Source organism: Erythrolamprus reginae, chromosome 4 (genome assembly GCF_031021105.1).
Source record: "Erythrolamprus reginae isolate rEryReg1 chromosome 4, rEryReg1.hap1, whole genome shotgun sequence".
Lineage (NCBI taxonomy): Eukaryota > Metazoa > Chordata > Lepidosauria > Squamata > Dipsadidae > Erythrolamprus > Erythrolamprus reginae.
Window position 1 is genome coordinate 70,235,129 of NC_091953.1, and position 19,233 is coordinate 70,254,361.

Here is a 19,233-nt window from a genome sequence, read left to right on the forward strand (position 1 = left end):
ACCCTACACCATTTCTTATGAATGGCAGTCCAATCTCTTTGTGAAAGCCTTCAGTGACAAAGTTCCCATATCTTCTGAAGGCAAAGCTGTTCCATTGGTTGATTGTTCTCACTGTCAGAAAATTTCTCCTTATTTTAAGGTTGAATCTCTCCTTTTTCTTGATTAGAATTAGGCCAGAGAAAATTCTGCTAATTATAACAGCTTTTTAAAAGGCATAATAACTTAAACAAGAAACTCCTGCTCTGTATTAACATTTTAAATATTAATTTTAAACGTTAATACAGAGCAAGACTTTATTGTCTGAGTTCTTATGTGTTTTTAAATACATGTTATAATTAGCAGAATTTATTTTATTAATTTGGAATAGGGTTGCAATGCAGTTTCCATGTTTATGTATTTTGATCCTGCATTTTCAGCATTCAAGTGTTAGCTTAAATTATTAGACTGTAAAGATTTCAAGTTATCTTGTAACTGCATTTCTTGTGAATGATGGAGCACCCACAACTTCTGAAGGCAAGCTATTGAATTGATTGGTTTCATCCTTAGGAAATTTCTTCTTAGTCCTAGGTTGCCTCCCTCTTTGGTTACTTTCCATCCATTGCTTCTTATCATGCCTTTTGGTAGTTTGGAAAATAGATTGACCACCTCATTTTTGTAGGAATCCCTCAAATTTCCTGACAGAACCATTAATGGGTGCACAATTTACCTCCAGAAATTGTAAATGCTCCAACTCTGGAAGCTTTAAAGAAGAGATTGGATAACTGTTTGTCTGAAGTGGTGTAGGATTTCCTGCCTAAGCCGAACGTTGGACGAGAAGACCTCCAAGGTCCCTTCCAACTCTGCTATTCTATTCTATTCTATTCTATTCTATTTATTGGAACAGTGCTGTTTTATTGTGCTATTTTATTTTGACTTGGACTAAGGAGAATTTTTCTAAGAGTTAGACCAATTAAGCTGCCCACCCAGCCAGTCATTAGGGCAGAGAACCGGTTGTTAAATTATTTGAATCCCACCACTGTTTACAGCATATAATAATTTAAACCAATCAACTAGCCAACCAATAATTTCTCATTTTGACCATAAAGAAAATATTAATAAATATAATGTCCCAGTTCCTACCTTACCTTAAGCATTTCATTGAATTCTGGATCAGTGCTATTAATTTTGATTTTTGTCTTTCTTTTACTCTGGTGAGACTTGTCTGGCAGAAGATATGCTTTGACATAACTACAGAATAAATAATAGATGATTTATCAATTTTGCTAAAAGTGATAACATTGGTATACCCAATACCACTTCAACCACAACAACACAAGAGCACATAACAGATTCAAGCTCAATATTAACCTCTTCAAACTTGACTGTAAAAAATAGGACTTTAGTAATAGAGTTGTTGAAGCGTGGAACTCATTACCGGACTCTGTAGTATCATACCCTAACCCCCAACATTTTACCCTTAGACTATCCATGGTTGACCTCTCCAGATTCCTAAGAAGTCAGTAAGGGGCGTGCATAAGTGCACTAGAGTGCCTATTGTCTCTCCTATATCCCATATATCTTCTCTTCTATCCCTATATATTTCTTCTATTCTCTCATCGATTTATTTTATTCTACATTCTCTCTTCTATTCTTTCCCTAATTCTATTTCCTCGAGGGTTTCCTCGATTACCTTCATTGTGTATTGGACAAAATAAATAAATAAATAAATAAAATAAATGTGAATGTCCATATATAGAATATTCTTATGTATAACACTATCAGAACTAAATCAGAGATGTCAAGAAGTTTTTAATTTATACTATACAGTGCTACCTCTACCTAAAATGCCTCTACTTATGAAAGTTTCTAGATAAGAACCAGGTGGTTTTAGATTTTTTTGCCTCTTCTCAAGAACTGTAACCAGAAAAGGCAGGGAATAGCCTCTGTGGGGCCTCTCTAGGAATCTCCTGGGAGGAAACAGGGCCTCTACCCTCCCTATGGTTTTCCCAATTGTGCACATTATTTGCTTTTACATTGATTCCGATGGGAAAAATTGCTTCTTCTTACAAACTTTTCTATTTAAAAACCTGGGCACGAAACAAATTAAGTTCGTAAGTAGAGGTACCACTGTATCTGCTCTCTCTCTCTCTTTTTAAAATGGTTTTGATTAAACAATTTTCCTATTTAAAAAACAATGTAACTGTTGTGGTCTGCCAGCAGCCCATGTGTCTGGTAGCAGATCCCGGCTGAGAAGAGGCTGATGTGGTGATGCGCCAGCAGCCTGTGCAGCTGGCACCCAAGTCAGACAGTGAGAAAGCTGGTGAGGACTTGGTACCAGAGGCAGAGATTCAGCCAAGGCCTTCAGAAACTCCCATCAGTGATGAGGAAGAAGAGGAGGAGCCTATTCTTCATGCACAGGCATGCAGAGCTGCCAAAAGGCAGAAAAGGTTCCTCAGGAGGAGGTCTCCTCAGAAGTAGGCTTGGGACTAATTGGCCACTCCCCTAGCCTATTTAAGGGATGATGGCGCAGGCAGCACTTTGCAGGAAACGTTTGTTTATATGCCTTCGTGTCTGGATTTCTGAAATGTCTGCTTGGTTCTTGCTCTTGGCATTCTCCCTGCAAAGTGCCTTTAAACATTTTGCCAACCATTTCAAGCTTCTCAATATCTCTAAGACTGTTTGCTGAGACTTGATTTATTATTTCATGGACTCATGCTGGCTGTTAATGAAGTTGAATAACAGATGGTGTTCAACAAAGACTAATTTAAATTGTATTTTATTTTTGTTTTGCTCCCTTTTCCCCGTGGCAATTGTTTGATCTCTTGGGTGGGGGAAGCCCTCTGGGCTGGTACCCTACGGCACGGCGCTGAGTGGAGTACCACCATTTCCTCCATGGTCTCAGGCAACCCTTGTGGGGGCTGTTATTCCACCCCCAAAGCGGGTCCCCCGGGTGGACAACCATTTGTTCCAGCAATAAAATTCATAGGGGTTTCATTATACGGTTAACTCCTTACCTTACCGGGCATATGTGCAAATTTATGAATGCATAAAGGGGATGCTCCGGGGTTAGGACTCTGTTAATTTTGAATCACAGTATTGTGGTTTATCATTGTATGCTCAATTTAATCGAAGGTAGATTTGGATGTATGCTGCCGCTTAGTGTGGTAAAATATCCTACGATCAGTAGGTGCAATGTTGCAGTTTATCAAATTTATGGCAATTTTTCCATTCGGCATATAGACAGCAAATTAAGCCAAGTATTAAAATATTTGGATTTGGTCAAAATAAAAATGGCTTTTAAGGCATCAAAAGCAAACACGGTTCCTATTTCGTGTTTTTACTATTACCATCATCGGGGTGGGGACAATTAGCCACATTGGTCACTCAGGGCATTTGTTGGCCACAAATTAGAAACACAGAAACATAGAAAATTGACAGCAGAAAAAGACCTCACAGTCCATCTAGTCTGCCCTTATACTATTTCTTGTATTTTATCTTAGGATGTGTTGTGTTTGGGCCTGGGCCGGCTGCTGCTCCCACGTATGTGAGAGATGCGTCACAGAGCGATTGTGAAAGCATGGCTGACAGCCAGGAAAACTTGGCCGACAGCCCAGAGGATTTGGCAGATAGCTCAGAAGGGTTGGCAGATAGCCCATCAAAAAATCAAGTATGCCACTATCTTCTGCTCACATTCCATGCATTTTATTGTTCTGTATCCATCATGCTGGATAATTCCATTTATTCTTGACTGGTAGTGCTGGTGACATTCAGTTTGTACCCTCCTGGCTGGATTCCCTCAAGTAACATACACATGAGCACAGGCGCACGTGTGGGTATCAACTACATTTTAATGATGACAACAGGTAACACACGTCACAGGTTACACTGGGGCTTGAGCTAATGGTGTGCTAGTATTTAAATTCCAGAGAGGTGGAGCACGCACTCTATTAGAGGTAAATTTGGTCTATCATCAGGAAAATAGGGGGCCATTATGCACTTTCAGCTCACATGCCATGTAATTGTTCATTCTGAATTCATCAGGATGGTTCCACTTTTACTTGACTGTTAAGACACTGGGGACATTCTATTAATGACCTCCTGGCTGGATTCCTGTGAGAAACTTACACAGAATCACATTACAAGCGGAACCGCAGGCACATTTAAGGGACACAGTGGCATTTGCACCATGACCAACATAACGTGACTGTGGAAAGCTATTATATATATGAAGGGTAAATATGGAACTATGGTAAGAATGTCCATTACTCTAATTGCCAGGGAGGTGGATCCGAGAACACCTTTGGGGTCGTGGAGTACACAGGTTTTTTTATTGCACCATTGTGTTGGGCTTGGCTATAACATAGTTCAGATTCATTCTGTGTGGCAGTGGTTCCTGTCCAGTCTACCTTCCAATGATTACATAAATTTAGTAGCCTTTGAGCAGGAGAGAAGCATGGGCTTGTCATTGGTTATCAGAGCATAAACTACCCCACCCTCTACAGGCGAAAGGATTTACAAGGGAACGGTTTTTCCAACCTCTGTCTAGAGTACTAGCAGCTCTCTGCCTTATTAACCTTATATTCACCCTTACAGGTTATCTCTTTTAGGCTGTATGGAGATGTGGATGGAGTAGACGGCAGCCCTGGGCATTTCGACGCTTCGCTCCTGTCCAGAGTTGGTCGGGCAGGTTCAGCCTGGCAGTCTGTAGGTCACTGCCAAGACTTTCACAAGGGTCCTGACCATCTTGTTAGGCCAGAGATTGAAAGGGATTGACATGGGTCAGACTGGCCAGGGGGGATGGTCATGGTGGTGAGCCATCCCTATGTTATGTTACCACACTCATGTTACAATGCTACTCTCGCCCATGGCGGACCGTGGGTAGGCGATCAGTGTGGTCTTGGGCATCAGATAGCATGCACCATGCTGAGTAGTAACATTTAAGCAACACCCTATTCTCAACAGCCTCCAGCCTGATTGCATGTACCAATTGTACAGCTGTTCTCCTGGGGGGGGGACATCGTGGCTTAGACATATGGTTTACACATGGCAAAACAACATAGAGACCATGAACCCAATGACATCACATAACACATGGGGGTTTCTGGAATGGGTTTCGTCCAGCACTTGGTGTTCCAGCCCACGTCCGCAGTCTTCCCCTCCATTTAGCGGCTGCCCCTGTCTCATCAACCAGGTAATTTTTTCTCACTTTGCCCCTTTTTAGGGTCCCTGGTCCCCAACGCCGGGGGTGGGGACATTAGCACCAACACTTAACTGCTATATGCTCGTTTGACAACACTAGGGTGCAACGTGTTTCCGGCAGGGACAGGCTGGTTCGGTTCCTTTCCCAACTCAGGGGGGTTTCCTTGTCCCTCCTGCTCTAGGTAGGGACACTGGCTGGCCTAGCTGGCCCTCCCACACATTGGGGGGGGGGGGTGTTTGAGGGTGGGTTTCTAATTTCCCATATTCTGCCTATGAACAGTGCATGTGAGATAGCGATGGGGGCACCATCCTCAGGGCTGGTCCACTTTGTATTACATTGGTGGTCATGGACATGGTAAGCTGGGGCGGTAGCCCCCCCTCACCAGCAATCTATGGCTTTACTACCCTGGGCCTTACGGCTGGCCAGGATATGTTCAGTTGCCTACTACTAGTCAGTGGGTGCCTGAGTTAAATACTGTCAGTCAAAAGCAATGCTATTGGCAAGTCGGACAGTGCAAGCGGCCTTTTACACATTAGACAATTGGGGCGGGTGTCATTCAATGGCCGGCGATTGGTTAATTCACCAGGGTGTGCCTGTGAGGTGGGGTATCTATGCCCCACAAGTAATCGAAACCACCTGAGAGTAGATTTGTGGACGTCGATAAGTGTTAATGGCTCAATTTGTTTCTTTGCAGGTCTCCTGGGCTGGGCAATGGTGGAGGCAATGGAGCCAATGGTGATGAGCCAGAGCTTCAGCCCGGAAGGTGGCATGGTAGACTGAGCTAGCAGGAATCAATTGTTTGCCCAGGAGACACAGGTGGCCAAAACAGCGGCTGGAAGGTAGTACCCAATGAGGCATGGCCAGTGACCATGGGGGACAATGGAGCAGCAGAGATACAAGCATGGGGTGGCTTAAGTGGGTGGCGTCCTGTGGTCCAAGGTGGCCAATAAATCCTGGCTCTGAGGTGCCCCCCCTAAAATGAAGCCCCCTGGGTGCGTAAGGCTTCATTTGGCATACTGCAGCAGGTTGCGCCAGATTGCCCCAGAGAGATGGCACAAGGCTGGTGATGTGAAGTGGGGGGGAGATCCATGGTGTGAGTAGCACCTCCGAAGTCCAGGGTGTGCTTGGGCAGCCCTCACCAGAGGATGCCGGGCATAGAAAGGTCATAGTGAGCTGGCATGGAAGTAAGAGGGGACCCCCAGTTTGTACAGCAACCCCAAAGTTCGGGGGGGGCGGCCCTCATGGGAGGATGCCTTTTGGGCTTATTGCGGGACTCTGGCTGTTAAGTGCCCATCCCTGGATTTGTGAATATGATGCCCCGAATTGTGGGGGCTCAAGTCGGCATCACTCTGCAGAGGATGCTGGATGGCCCAAGGTGGGCGACACAAGAATGGTGGCTCAAGGTGGGCGACACTAGCATGGTGACCCAAGGTGGGCAGCACAAAAGTGGCACCAGATGGCCCACGGTGGGTGACACAAGATTGGCGGCCCAAGGTGGGCAGCATGGGAGCAACGAATGGAGCCAAGTTGGTAACATGGGGGCCCACATCTGGAACTATGGGGGCCCAATGTGGGCATTACTAAGGGGTACGTGGTTTGGCACTGGCACCTCCATGCTTGGGTTTGAGTGGGGAGGTATTTGGCACCCAGTCTGTCGGACCTGCAGAGGTACCTGCACGGTGGTGTGGGAGGGGGAGGAAGAGGAGGCTCGCTTATAAGTGACCTGTCCCCTGCCATGGCAGTAAGGGGCAAAAAATTGGAAGTAACAGCAACTGTGTGATCTCCTTTGGGCACCTTTTGGAAGGTGACGGGCCGCTCCCCACCATGGTTACAAGGCTAGGCCGGCCCGGATATGGAGACGAGATGCCCTTGGCCACCGCATGCCCAGAGACAACAACCTGGGTGGGTGAGTCTCTCCTCACGCATGGACATGGCAAGGAGCAAGGGAGGGTCAAGTTTAAGTTCAAGGCCAAGTTCAAGGCCAAGGTGACCTTCCCTTGCTCAGCAGGGGGTTTCGCCCTATAGTTGCTCAGGAAGGTTTGAATGGTAGTTTCCGCCTTCTTTGGTTTACCTCTGCAGGTCCTGAGTTAATCAATAAATGTGACCCACTGCAATAACAGGACAGTCCAGTCTTTTCTTGAAAGCTTCCAATAATGAAGCTCCCACAATTTCTTAAAGCAAGCTATTCCATTGGTTGATTGCTCTCACTGTCAGAAAATTTATCCTTATTTCCAGGTTGAATCTCTCCTTTATTAGTTTCCATCCATTATTAACATGTGGCATGCAGTCCATTTTTTCAGAATGTAGTAAATTACTATTGCTAAGTGTAGCTTGTGTGAGCCTGTTGGCTGGAACATTAGGGTTTGTGGAAAGTTTCTGCCTTACTAGTCAGCCTTTTATTCATTATCCTAATTCCTTCCTACCATTTGTCCTCAGGCAGGTACAAGAAGCTTCAGTGTACCCAGAATTACTTTCACTTATAGAAAACAAGGAAGGAAGGAAGCATCACCACCACAAAAGATTCCTATTAATCTTTGTTTCATTCCCCAGTCTTACTGCACTGAGGGAAATCTCTTCCTCAAGAGTCTTCTATTATTTGCAAGAGAATACGGAAGAAAAGCCACAATCCTCTTATTTTCCCCATTATTTACTTTTTGGGCAGGAGAAGACAGAAAAATTCAGTTTCTTCCTTAAAAGAAATTATTTTTTTACAGTTATAATTGTAGAGAAAAACAAAGGAACAAAACAATTGTTCAACTCTGGTTCCTTTTTATTGTTAGTGAATCACACTACATATGCCAGAACAAAATTGCAGAGAATTATGGTCAGCTGACAATCATAACTTAAATTTGCATTTTCTAATTGGTAAGTCTTTAAGATAAGAAAAGAGAAGTAAGAATATTGCTTTTAGCAGTAAACATGGGTTTTTCATTTCACCAAAATTAAGTCTTTTCTCGCAGGCAGTGTAGCATTGACGTTATCAAAGTAGAAAAATATTCATACCAGTTCTACAGATTGATTAATTTTATTATTAAACTTATATGCTGTCCATCTCACTGAGCCAATTCTAGATTTCACCAATTGAACCAACTCTCAAACTAAAAATGATACGGCTCTTATCTCATTTAAAGTAAAGCTTCAATAAGAAGTTGAGAGAAACTCATGATTTTTTTCACTTTTTGCAAACTCCAACCCAAATGTGAGTCTATGATATTCTACTATACTAAACAATATAACTTAACCAGGATAGTAAATAAATAGAAGTTTAGGAGAGGGAGGGAGGGAGGGAGAGAGAGAGAGAGAAAGAGAGAGATTTGCTTACGGATCTGTTCTTTGTTTTTTTTCATCAGCAATGGCCAAGTTCTTGCATTTTTTTACAAGTATGTTGAGGGCTCCTGTTTTATAGTTGTAGCTAATTTGCAGACAAATTTCACCACTAATATTCACATTTCCATAGTCCCCAGTTTCACTGTAAACACTTATCATACTGTTAATGCTGGTCTGAAAAAGAGAGGGTGACAAAATTGGTTGATTGCAAAATTCAATTTCAATATCCCATTGAAGAAACATACCTATTTTATTTTACTTGTTCAAATAGCTCAGTGTCTTATTCAGTTCTCATGTACATGCACATCTATAAAATTAAGCTCAGAGACTATCCTAAACTCATCTGGTAAACCCATGGAGGGAGACTTCAGTGCCTAGTTTAATATTTTTACTCCAAAATAATTTACTTATGTTTTTGATTAACTTCCTTAACTGATATAGAATCATAGAATCATAGATTGGAAGGGACTTCCAGGATCATCGGGTCCAATCCCCTGCTCAATGCAGGATTCATCAAACCATCCCAGAAAGATGACTGTCCAGTCTCTGTTTGAAGACCTCCAGTGAAGGCGAGCTCACCACCTCCTGTGGCAAACTGTTCCACTGGTTTATCACCCTTACTGTTAGAAAGTTTTTATTATTGTTATTTATTAGATTTGTATGCTGTTCCTCTCCGAAGACCTTTTTTCTTTCTCTCTTCCTTCCTTCCTCTCCCTTTTGCTCTCTTTCCATCTCTCCCTCCTTCCTTCCCTCTCTTTCTCTCTCTCTTGCTTTCTTTCTCTCTCTCTCTCTCTTTCTTTCTCTCTTTCTTTCATTCACTTTCTTTCTTTCTCTCTCTTTCTCTTTCTCTTGCTTTCTCTCTCTCTTTCTCTCTCTCTTTCTTTCTTTCTCTCTCTTTCCCTCTTTCTTTCTCTCTTGCTTTCTTTCTCTCTTTCTCTCTCTTTCTCTGTCTCTATTGCTTTCTCTCTCTCTGTGTCTCTCTTGCTTCCTCTCTGTCTCTCTCTTTCTCTGTCTCTCTTGCTATCTATCTCTTTCTCTCTCGTACACCATGCCGGCAACAACGGCATCGGGCAGTAGCTGTGGGGCAGCAGCAGAGCGGTCGACTGCGAGCAGGAGCCCTGATGGCAGCGGCTGGACATGTTGCTGGACGCCGTACATGCTGGTGCTGCGCTGGGGATGGGCGCGGGGCTGGCACATCCGTCCTGGCCCAGCCAGCGGGCCAGTGCCAGCCCCGCAGCGCCAGCATGTATGGTGTCCAGCATCACATTAAGCCGCCGCTCTTGGTGCCTCCGCCCTGGAGCTTCCACTCGCAGCTGCTGCCCCCCGGCTACTGCCCATTGCTGTTGCTGCCAGCGCCCTCCCACTCTCACTGCCGGTGTCCTCCTGCCAGGCCTCAACAGTCACTTGATGCCGCCACCGCCAGGGAAGCTCCAGCCGGGTGGGGTGCTGCTGGTGCCGGTGTCTCTGCCCTGGAGCTCCCACTTACAGCTGCCGCCCCAGCTACTGCCCATTGCCGCTGCTACCAGCACCCTCCCGCTCCCGCTCCCACTGCCAGTGCCCTCCTGCCAGGTCCCAATGGTCACTTGATGCCGCCACTGCCAGGGAACCTCCAGCCGGGCGGGAGCCAGTGCCTCCACCCTGGAACTCCCGCTTGCAGCCGCCAGCCCCAGCTACTGCCCATTTCTGCTGCTGCCAGCGCCCTCCTGATCCTGCTGCTGGTGCCCTCCTGCCAGGTCCCAATGGTCACTTGATGCCAACACCGCCAGGGAAGCTCCAGCCAGGCGGGGCACTGCCGGTGCCAGTGCCTCTGCCCTGGAGCTGCCACTTGGATCCACTGCCCGCACTACTGCCCATTGCCGCTGCTGCCAGTGCCTTCCCGCTGCTGGTGCCCTCCTGACGGCTGGCAGTCACTTGATGCTGACACCGCCAGGGAAGCTCCAGGCAGGGTGCTGCTGGTGCTGGTGCCTCTGTCCTGGAGCTCCTGCCCGCAGCCGCCGCCCCCTGGCTACTGCCCACTGCCCACTGCCGCTGCTGCCAGCGCCCTCCCGCTCCCGGTGCCCTCCTGCCAGGCCCTAATGGTCACTTGATGCTGCCAGTTGCCAGGGAAGCTCCAGCCAGGTGGGGCACTGCCAGTGCCAGTGCCTCCGCCCTGGAGCTCCCACTTGCAGCCGCTGCCCTCTGGCTACTGCCTGGTGCTCTGATGCCAGCGCCCTCCCACCGGGCCCCAAAACTCACCTGTGCAAAGAAGAAAGGCGCAAAAAAGAAGGCACGAAGAAGGAAGCCACATAGAAGGAAGGCGCAAAAAAGAAGCCACATAGAAGGAAGGCGCAAAAAAGAACGTGCGAAGAAGGAAGCTCAGCTTCCAGTCTCGGAAGTTGAGCTTCACAGCACACCTGACCATGTCTCATGGCACACTGGTTGAAAAACACTGCTCCAGACTATACAGATTGAGTTCATTAAATCTTTCCTGATATGTTTTATGCTTAAGACCTTCCACCATTCTTGTAGCCCGTCTTTGGACCCGTTCAATTTTGTCAATATTTTTTTGTAGGTGAGGTCTCCAGAACTGAGCACAATATTCCAAATGTGGTCTCACCAGCGGTCTATATAGCGGGATCATAATCTCCCTCTTCCTGCTTGTTATACCTCTAGCTATGCAGCCAAGCATCCTACTTGCTTTTCTTACCGTCCGACCACACTGCTCACTACCCCTAAATCCTTCTCTTCTGAGGTTTTTGCTAACACAGAACTGCCAATACAATACTCAGATTGAGGATTCATTTTCCCCAAGTGCTCCTTCTTCCCAGCCAGTAATATCTGCCCAAGCTCCTTGAATTCAAGAAATAGAAAATGTCTTAAAAAGCACTACCTTTCTCTCCTCCTTCTCTCACTATGTCTCAGGTCCCAGCTAGGAGCAGTTTTTTCTGGCCTCTGTGATCTCAAAGTGCAATTTAAGTGCAATCCTTCCCAGTCTAGTCCCACCCCAGCCTAATCTGTGAGTGGTCTGTGCTTGAACTCAAAGTGAAAAATGTTTTCAAAATAATTGGAACTGGCAGGCTAAAAAAATGTGGCAATGATTGCACACAGCCAAAATGTGGTTGTGGTTTTCTGAGTGAAATAAAAATATAAGCACCAATTAGAAATCTTATGGAATAGTTTTCTGATGATCAGCAATGTTCAATTTAGTAAATCAATGCCCGGGGTACTAAAAATATTTCAGATTTGGAGCCTAAAAAAAATGTAAAGTGAAACTGATTGTACACAACCGTGGGAGGGGGGGGGAGGCCCTATCAAAATAAACAAATAAGCATCAATTTTTTCAGTTCAAGTTTCATATCATTATGTTCAGAAATGTTCAAACTAGTAATTCAATGCAAAAGGTTTTAATAATATATATTTTGGAGCCTGAAATATATATAAATTGAAAAATGTGCACACAGCGGAGGGGGGGGGAGACATTTATGAGCAAAATAAACAAATAAGCATCTATTTTTCAGTTCAATTTTCATATCATTATGTTCATAAAAGTTAAAATTAGTATCCCAGCAAAAAAATGTTTTAAAAAGTTGGAACTGGCAGGCTAAACAATTTTTAAAGCGAAAATGATTGCACACAGCCGGGGTGTGGGGGTGTGGCCTTATTTCTGAGCAAAAAACATTTTTTTCAGGTCATTTCTATTTTTCTTATGATCAGGGATGTTCAAACTAGTAATCCCACACCAAATTTAGTAAAATTGTACACAGTTTGCAGGCTAAACTATCTATAAATTCAAAAAAAATTCACAAAAATGGGGGGCTGGGCTTTTATGAGCAAAATAAAAAATATAAGCATTAATTTTTTCATTTCAATTTTCATTTCATTGTGTGCAGAAATGTTCAAACAAGTTTCACAGTGAAAAAAGTTTTCAAAAAGACCAAATTTAAATACCTAAAATAAACCATTTTCAGTCCGGGTCATATTGACTCGGGAACAGAACAAGTGTGAGTTGTTTTGCCCAGCAAAAACTAAGCCCCCCACCCCCCAAAAAAAATTACCATAGAAAAAAACCTCTAAAATGATGCAAAGTCATGAAATTTCAAGTTTCAGATATGCAGGGAAAATAGATATACAAGTTTCAGATATGCAGGGAACAAAACAGCAGAATGCTGTCATTTAATGAATAGGAGATTGAATTTGAAAGGTCAAATATTCCATTACAATCTATGATTCTATGTCATCCTACATTCAAATAATCTGAATAGATAGAAAAATTACTTCTCCATATATGTTTCTATTATAAAATACCAATTCTCACTTTTAACGATATGATGCTGATATTGTTAGTCATTGACTTAATGGAGGAATTATTATCAATTAACAGACATTTATTTTTGTTATTTATATAAGTAGAAATGAAACAGGAACAGATAAGTTTTTGCATGCATCAGAAAAGTGAGAGAACTTACAGTATCGCCATCTGCTTCTAGAACATTTAAGTAGTTCCATTTCCTTTCAGAATTTGAAGGAGAATTCTTTATGAGGGAGGCAAAAGGCAGAGAAAAGAAGAGCATTATGTAGTACCAATAGGGATATAGAAATTCAAGAAACAGTTTGAGAAAGTAAAAAAGAATAAATAAAATATATGTTTTGACACTAGAAATATAACAACCAAACATTGAATGGAGAAAAGTGATTAATAAATAATTCCCATTTGTAGAGAGAAATAATTTTATATCTCCAATGATGAATTTAACCTTAGGCTGAGCACTTATTTTCCTTTTGCAATATTATAGAAGTATTTAGATAAAAACATTTTGTTATCACAGGACACATCTGCCCAGATACCAGCACTTTATAGCTAATGTATTTTAAGCAACCATTTAATACAAGATACTTAAATGCTGTAATTACTATAGCAATTACACTACCTGCTAGTTGCCAACAAATAATTTACTTGTCAAGCATCAAGTGAAATTATCCACATTTTTGTGTACTGGTTAAGGTACTTTACTGGAAGGTGGGAAATTGAATTTAAGTCCTTCCAGAAACATGAAGACTAGCTATCTAATTTGGCTTGGACATTCTTTCTCAGTCTAACTGAAATAAATGAGGCTTGGTGTTCAACTTGTTACTTTTTATTCTCAGAAAGGCAGGAATAACATTGTCTCTCTAGCCCAGTGGTTCTCAACCTTTCTAGTGCCGCGACCCCTGAATACAGTTCCTCATGTTGCGGTGGCCCCCAACCATAAGTCTAGCAGCAATTCTCCCCACAGAGCTTTAAGCTGATTGGCAGGAAGGCCAGAAGGACATGCCCACTGTAAACATCTTATTGGTCAGATTGTAAAATTATGTTCCAAGGCACCAAAATAGAAACTTTAGTTCCTAACACCATGGGAAATTTGTCTTTTCTCATGATCTTAGGTGACCCCTGTGAAACAGTCATTTGACCCCCAAAGGGGTCCCGACCCCCAGGTTGAGAACCACTGCTCTAGCTGCTACAATGGAGAAACGGCGTTGGGTTACAGTTTTTATATCTTCCTATTTCCCGCCCAGAGTAACTGACAGTAACTTAAATTTCCCACTCAACAAAACAACGAATCAGCTTTAAACAACAATAATCCAACTATTTACATGTGGTTAATGAATTTTCAACACTAACCAACTTCATATGTGGCTGTTATGACAAAAAAGAGAAAGCAGGAGAACTATATAGGCTGCCTTGAGTTTTACAAAATAAAGGAAGGATCTTTATCTAATAATAATAACAATAACATAGTAGTGCTACCTTAAATTTTAAGCTATTATTTGCTTAATATGTGAATCTTCATTCTAGCACTAAAGGAAAATAATAACTGGACTAGGTTCTACCCTATGCCTTCCTGAAATATTAGACCAAATCTTATAAACTTCAACAACATAACTGAAACATCTTGTAATCATCAGTTATAAATAAACAAGCAAAACGTAGTTACAGTATATTCATAACTACTGTTTCGAACCCCAATCTGCGGCTCGCCAAACCTTGTGGTGGGGAGAGATAGGAAGGCCATGGAGCAACACAGGGCAGAGAAGGCAAACAGAGCGATGGGTGAAACTGTGGCTGCAGCAGTGGGACTTCCAGTGACAGCACTGAACAGCTGCTCATCAGCAGATTGCTCCCCTGCATGGGCCTCCACTCGGGATGTGCAAGACCCTGAAACATGCCACTGGTTAGAAGGTCAGCTGCTGCTGCCGAATGGGAGAGGAGGCCGCCACTGTTGTGAGTGGTCCCGGCCCTCTGGAATCAACTCCCTCCGGAGATTGGGACTGCCCCCACCCTCCTTGCCTTTCGTAAACTCCTGAAAATCCACCTATGTCGCAAGGCATGGGGAAATTGATATACCCCTCGGCTGTTCCATTTTATGTATGATTTGTTTAGGTTGTATGATTGTTGTGAGCTGCTCCGTGTCCTCGGAGAGGGGCAGCATACAAATCTAAATAATAATAATAATAATTAATAATAATAATAATAATAATAATAATAATCATTATCATTATCATTATGTCAATGCAACACAGCAAACGAGATCACTATGCTGGATTTCATATTTCATCACCAGTCGGGCGCTTCCCAAACACCTAGGACTGCGTGATGTAGCAGCGAATTATGTTTGCCGGTCCCAGTAAAGCAGCCTTTTGCAATTGACAGATGGAGATTTTGTCAATTCCGATGGTTTTCAAATGTCCGCTGAGATCCTTTGGCACTACGCCCAGCGTGCCAAGTACCACTGGGACCACTTTCACTGACTTATGCCAGAGTCGTTGCAGTTCGCTTTTTAGATCTTCGTATTTCACTAATTTCTCTAGCTGCTTCTCAATTCTGCTGACCCCTGAGATTGTGATGTCGATGATTCATACTTTCTTCTTCTCCACAATCAGGATGTCTGGTGTGTTATGCTTCAGAATTTGGTCAGTCTGAAGTCAGAAGTCCCACAGTAGTTTTGCTTGCTCATTTTTGACCACTTTTTCGGGGCTTATGATCCCACCAGTTCTTTGCCACTGGTAAATGGTAGTTCCGGCACAAGTTCAAGTGGATCATCTGTGCCACAGCATCATGTCTATGCTTGTGGTCAGTCTGTGCGAACTTTTTTGCAGCAGCTGAGTATGTGATCGATTGTTTCATCCGTTTCTTTACAGAGTCTGCACTTTGGATCATCTGTTGATTTTTCAATTCTGGCTTTGACAGCATTTGTTCTAATGGCCTGTTCTTGTGCCGCCAGTATTAGTCCTTCTGTCTCCTTTTTGAATGTTGTGAATGTTCTACTTGTAAGCAATGACCAGGTCTTTTCTTTATCCACTTTGCCTTCAATCTTCTCCAACAACTGGCCATGCAATGCTTTGTTCGGCCAACTGTCCATACGACATTGAGTTACAGTTTTTCTGTACTGGTCCTTAGTGTGCTTCACCTTGAGAAGCTTCCTATTGTTGACCTCCATAAACGCTGACTCTTTGCTCTCCTTCACATAGTCAGCTAATGCATGCTTCTCTTCTTCCACTGTCTGCTTCACTTGCAAAAGTCCTCTGCCGCCTATTTTCCTTGGTAAATACAGCCTGTCAATGTCATTGCGGGGGTGTAGTGCATGATGGATCGTCATTAATTTTCTGGTTTTCCTGTCCAAGTTGTGCAGCTCTGCTTGAGTCCAGTTCACTATGCCAGCTGTGTATCTAATGTCAGGTATGGCACAAGTATTTATAGCCTTGATAGTGTTGCCACCATTCAGTTTGCTCTTCAAAATTTTTCTGGTCCTCTGGATGTACTCTTTGCTGATCACAGTTTTCACATGACCATGCTTGATATTATCCATTTGCAAGATTCCCAAGTATCTGTAGGCTTCTGGCTGGTGGCACTTGATGGTTTGACCATTTGGCATTTCAATGCCCTCATTTTCAGTGATTTCCCCCTTTTTCAGTGTCACTGTGGCACATTTATCCAGGCCAAACTCCATGCTGATGTCATTGCTGAAGATTCACAGTGTTGGTTAGTGACTGTATCTCAGTTTCTGATTTTCCATACAACTTCAGGTCATCCATATACAGCAGATGTGAAATTTTTGGTGAATTCCTAGCAGTTTGGTAGCCTAGGTTTGTTTTCTGTAGGATGAGTGACAACGAGATTATAGCGATGACGAATAGCAATGGGGACAAAGAGTCCCCCTGGAAGATGCCCCTTCTGATGCTGATCTTTCATCATAGCTTTCATTCCCAACAAAAAGCTCAGTCTTCCAATATTTCATCACCTTTTCTATGAATTTCCTGATGTTTTCATTGACTCCAATGACTTCCAGGCATTTTATGATCCAGCTGTGTGGCAATGAGTCAAAGGCTTTCTTGTAATCAATCCAGGTCATGTATAGGTTTGTTTCCCTGTTCTTACAGTTCTCCAAAATCATTTTATCAATTAGGAGCTGGTCTTTCGTACCTCTACTTTGTCTTTATTGGCCTTTTGCTCCACTGGCATGGTGTCATTTTCTTCTAGGTAGTCCTGAATTCTGTCAGCTATGATACCTGCCAGCAGTTTGAGCATGGTTGGCAAACATGTTATTGGCCTGTAGTTTCCTGGTATGGCTCCTTTCGCTGTGCCTTTCTGTATTAAATATGTTCTGCCAGTTGTAAGCCATTCACTAATATTTCCTGTCTGCAGCATTTTGTTGAACAATTCGGCCATTTTTGCATGCAGGCTGGTCAGGTATTTCAGCCAAAAACCATGCACCTGATCAGTGCCAGGGGATGTCCAGTTCTTTACCCTCTTCACTCTTTCTGCAATCATTTCAGGTGTTATCTCCAGCTGCTGCATATTGCTCCCTGAGAATTCTTTTTCAAACTCCTTTATCCACCCAGCAGTTTTGTTATAGTCCTTTTCGACCTCCCAGAGATCTTTCCAGAACTTTGTTGTTATTTTCACCTCTGGCTTTTCAATTTTCTTATCTATTTGCTGATGCAGGTTCTGGTAGAACTGCCTCTGGTTGGATTGAAATGTTTGATTCTGCCTGTACTGGGTGATCCTAGCTTCATATCGCTCAATTTTCTTGGCTGTCGCTGTTATATGCAGCTTTACAATTTCCAGAGCTTCCTCGATCTTTCTTGTACTAAGCCAGTACTTTTTTGTCAAATAGTCTTTGATCTTCTGATTGTTAAGTTTCTGCTCCTTAATGTTCTTCAAGTTACTTGCATATGATCTCTAGCTTTTGATTTTCAGTTCTAGTCGGATTTTCCATTTTGGTTTTCCAGTTGGTTTTCTGATTGGTTTCTGTTGCAGTAACCCTAGTTCTTCACTTACTATCACAGCTGTACTCTAGGCAAGCTGATTCAATTCTTCAATTGAAGTTACATTGACATTTGCAAGTGCAGAGTTAATGTCTTCCATCAGTGGGACAAGTCGTTTCTTGCTTATATTTTTTAAGGCTGGCAGTCTCTTTCGCTCTGCATTGGACCCCGCATGAGCAAGTATTTGTTCCTTAAGTTCTTGCTGCCTTTGAGTCATAGTGTCAAGTGTCTCATCTGCAGCTTCTTGCTGTGTTTCCAAATTTTCATCAGGTTCCAGTTGGGCAGTGACTTCAGATCTTATTGGAGCTTCTACTGGTGCCAGATCAGATTTTGGTGTTTCTATTTTGCAAATTTTCTGTATTTCTTCTAATTTGACTTCCCTGAACATTTGGTTCCTGATTATGAGTCGTCGCTGATCTGCCAGTCGAAGTTCCGTTATTTTTGAGTCTGCATATTCTTGTTTCCATAATTGGTACATCCGTCTTTGATATCTACGTTTTTCAGGCTCCGAGTTGTAATAACACTTCATGATTGTGCGATTCTCTGACATTGAGAATTTCTGCCACTTTTTGATTTGTAAGCTTTGTTTGTTTTGTTCCTGTAGCTCATTTGTTGATGGCTGCCCAGGTTCCACAGCAGCCACCGCGGTCTGTTTTATCCTGGGCGATGACCGAGCCAGTATGGACTTCTTTTTGTTTTGTCTCTCCCTTAGTTTAAATGGGTTAGGTACGTTTAGTCTGGCTCCTCTGCTTTGACCACTCCAGCAAGGTTAGACCTACCAGTAGTTTACATTACCACCGGCACAGCTCTCAGCTTCATTGAAGCACACAAGCCCCACTGCCACGACAAGGCGTACCCATCAGTGGGGATTATTATTATTATTGTTGTTGTTGTTTTGTTGTTGTTTTGTTGTTATATTTTATTATTATTTATTATTATTCCCTATTTGGACCAGGAGGCTCTATGCAGTCACTCAGACACTCATGAACTCCCGTCTTGATTATTGCAATCTGTTCTACATGGGGCTACCCTTGAAAAGTGTTCGGAGACTGCAAATAGTCCAGAATGCAGCCACGAGTGTTGTCATGGATATGCCTCAGTATGCCCATATAACACCTATGCTCCGTGAACTGCACTGGCTTCCTATTAGTCTCCAGGCACAATTCAAGGTGTTGGTTATTACCTATAAAGCCCTACATGGCCAGACTATTTACGGGACCACCTCTTGCCTCATGCAATAAGAGCACACAGAGTTAGCCTCCTCTGGGTCTCGTTGACTAAGCAACGCAGGTTGGAGGGACCATGGGGGGGGGGCTTCTCTGTGGCCACCGAGGCTCTATGAAACCAACTACCCCCTGATGTCCGTACTACTGGCCTTCCAAAGACCTGGCTTTGCCAGCAGGCCTGGGGGCCATGAACCAACAACAACTATGGCCAAATTATAT

At 43.4% G+C, this 19,233-nt stretch overlaps 1 protein-coding gene across 7 annotated transcripts in view; it reads right to left on the reverse strand.

Moving 5' to 3' along the window:
- The window catches only part of SYTL5 (synaptotagmin like 5), a 287,041-nt gene that overhangs the window by 67,104 nt on the left and 200,704 nt on the right, over positions 1-19,233 (reverse strand). For all 7 annotated transcript variants that reach the window (XM_070750583.1, XM_070750580.1, XM_070750584.1 and 4 more), the window contains 3 exons: positions 12,952-13,017; positions 8,502-8,680; positions 1,125-1,227 (listed from right to left, as the gene is read on the reverse strand). In XM_070750583.1, the coding sequence (XP_070606684.1) occupies positions 1,125-1,227; positions 8,502-8,680; positions 12,952-13,017 (348 nt within the window). The remainder of the gene's footprint in view (positions 1-1,124; positions 1,228-8,501; positions 8,681-12,951; positions 13,018-19,233) is intronic.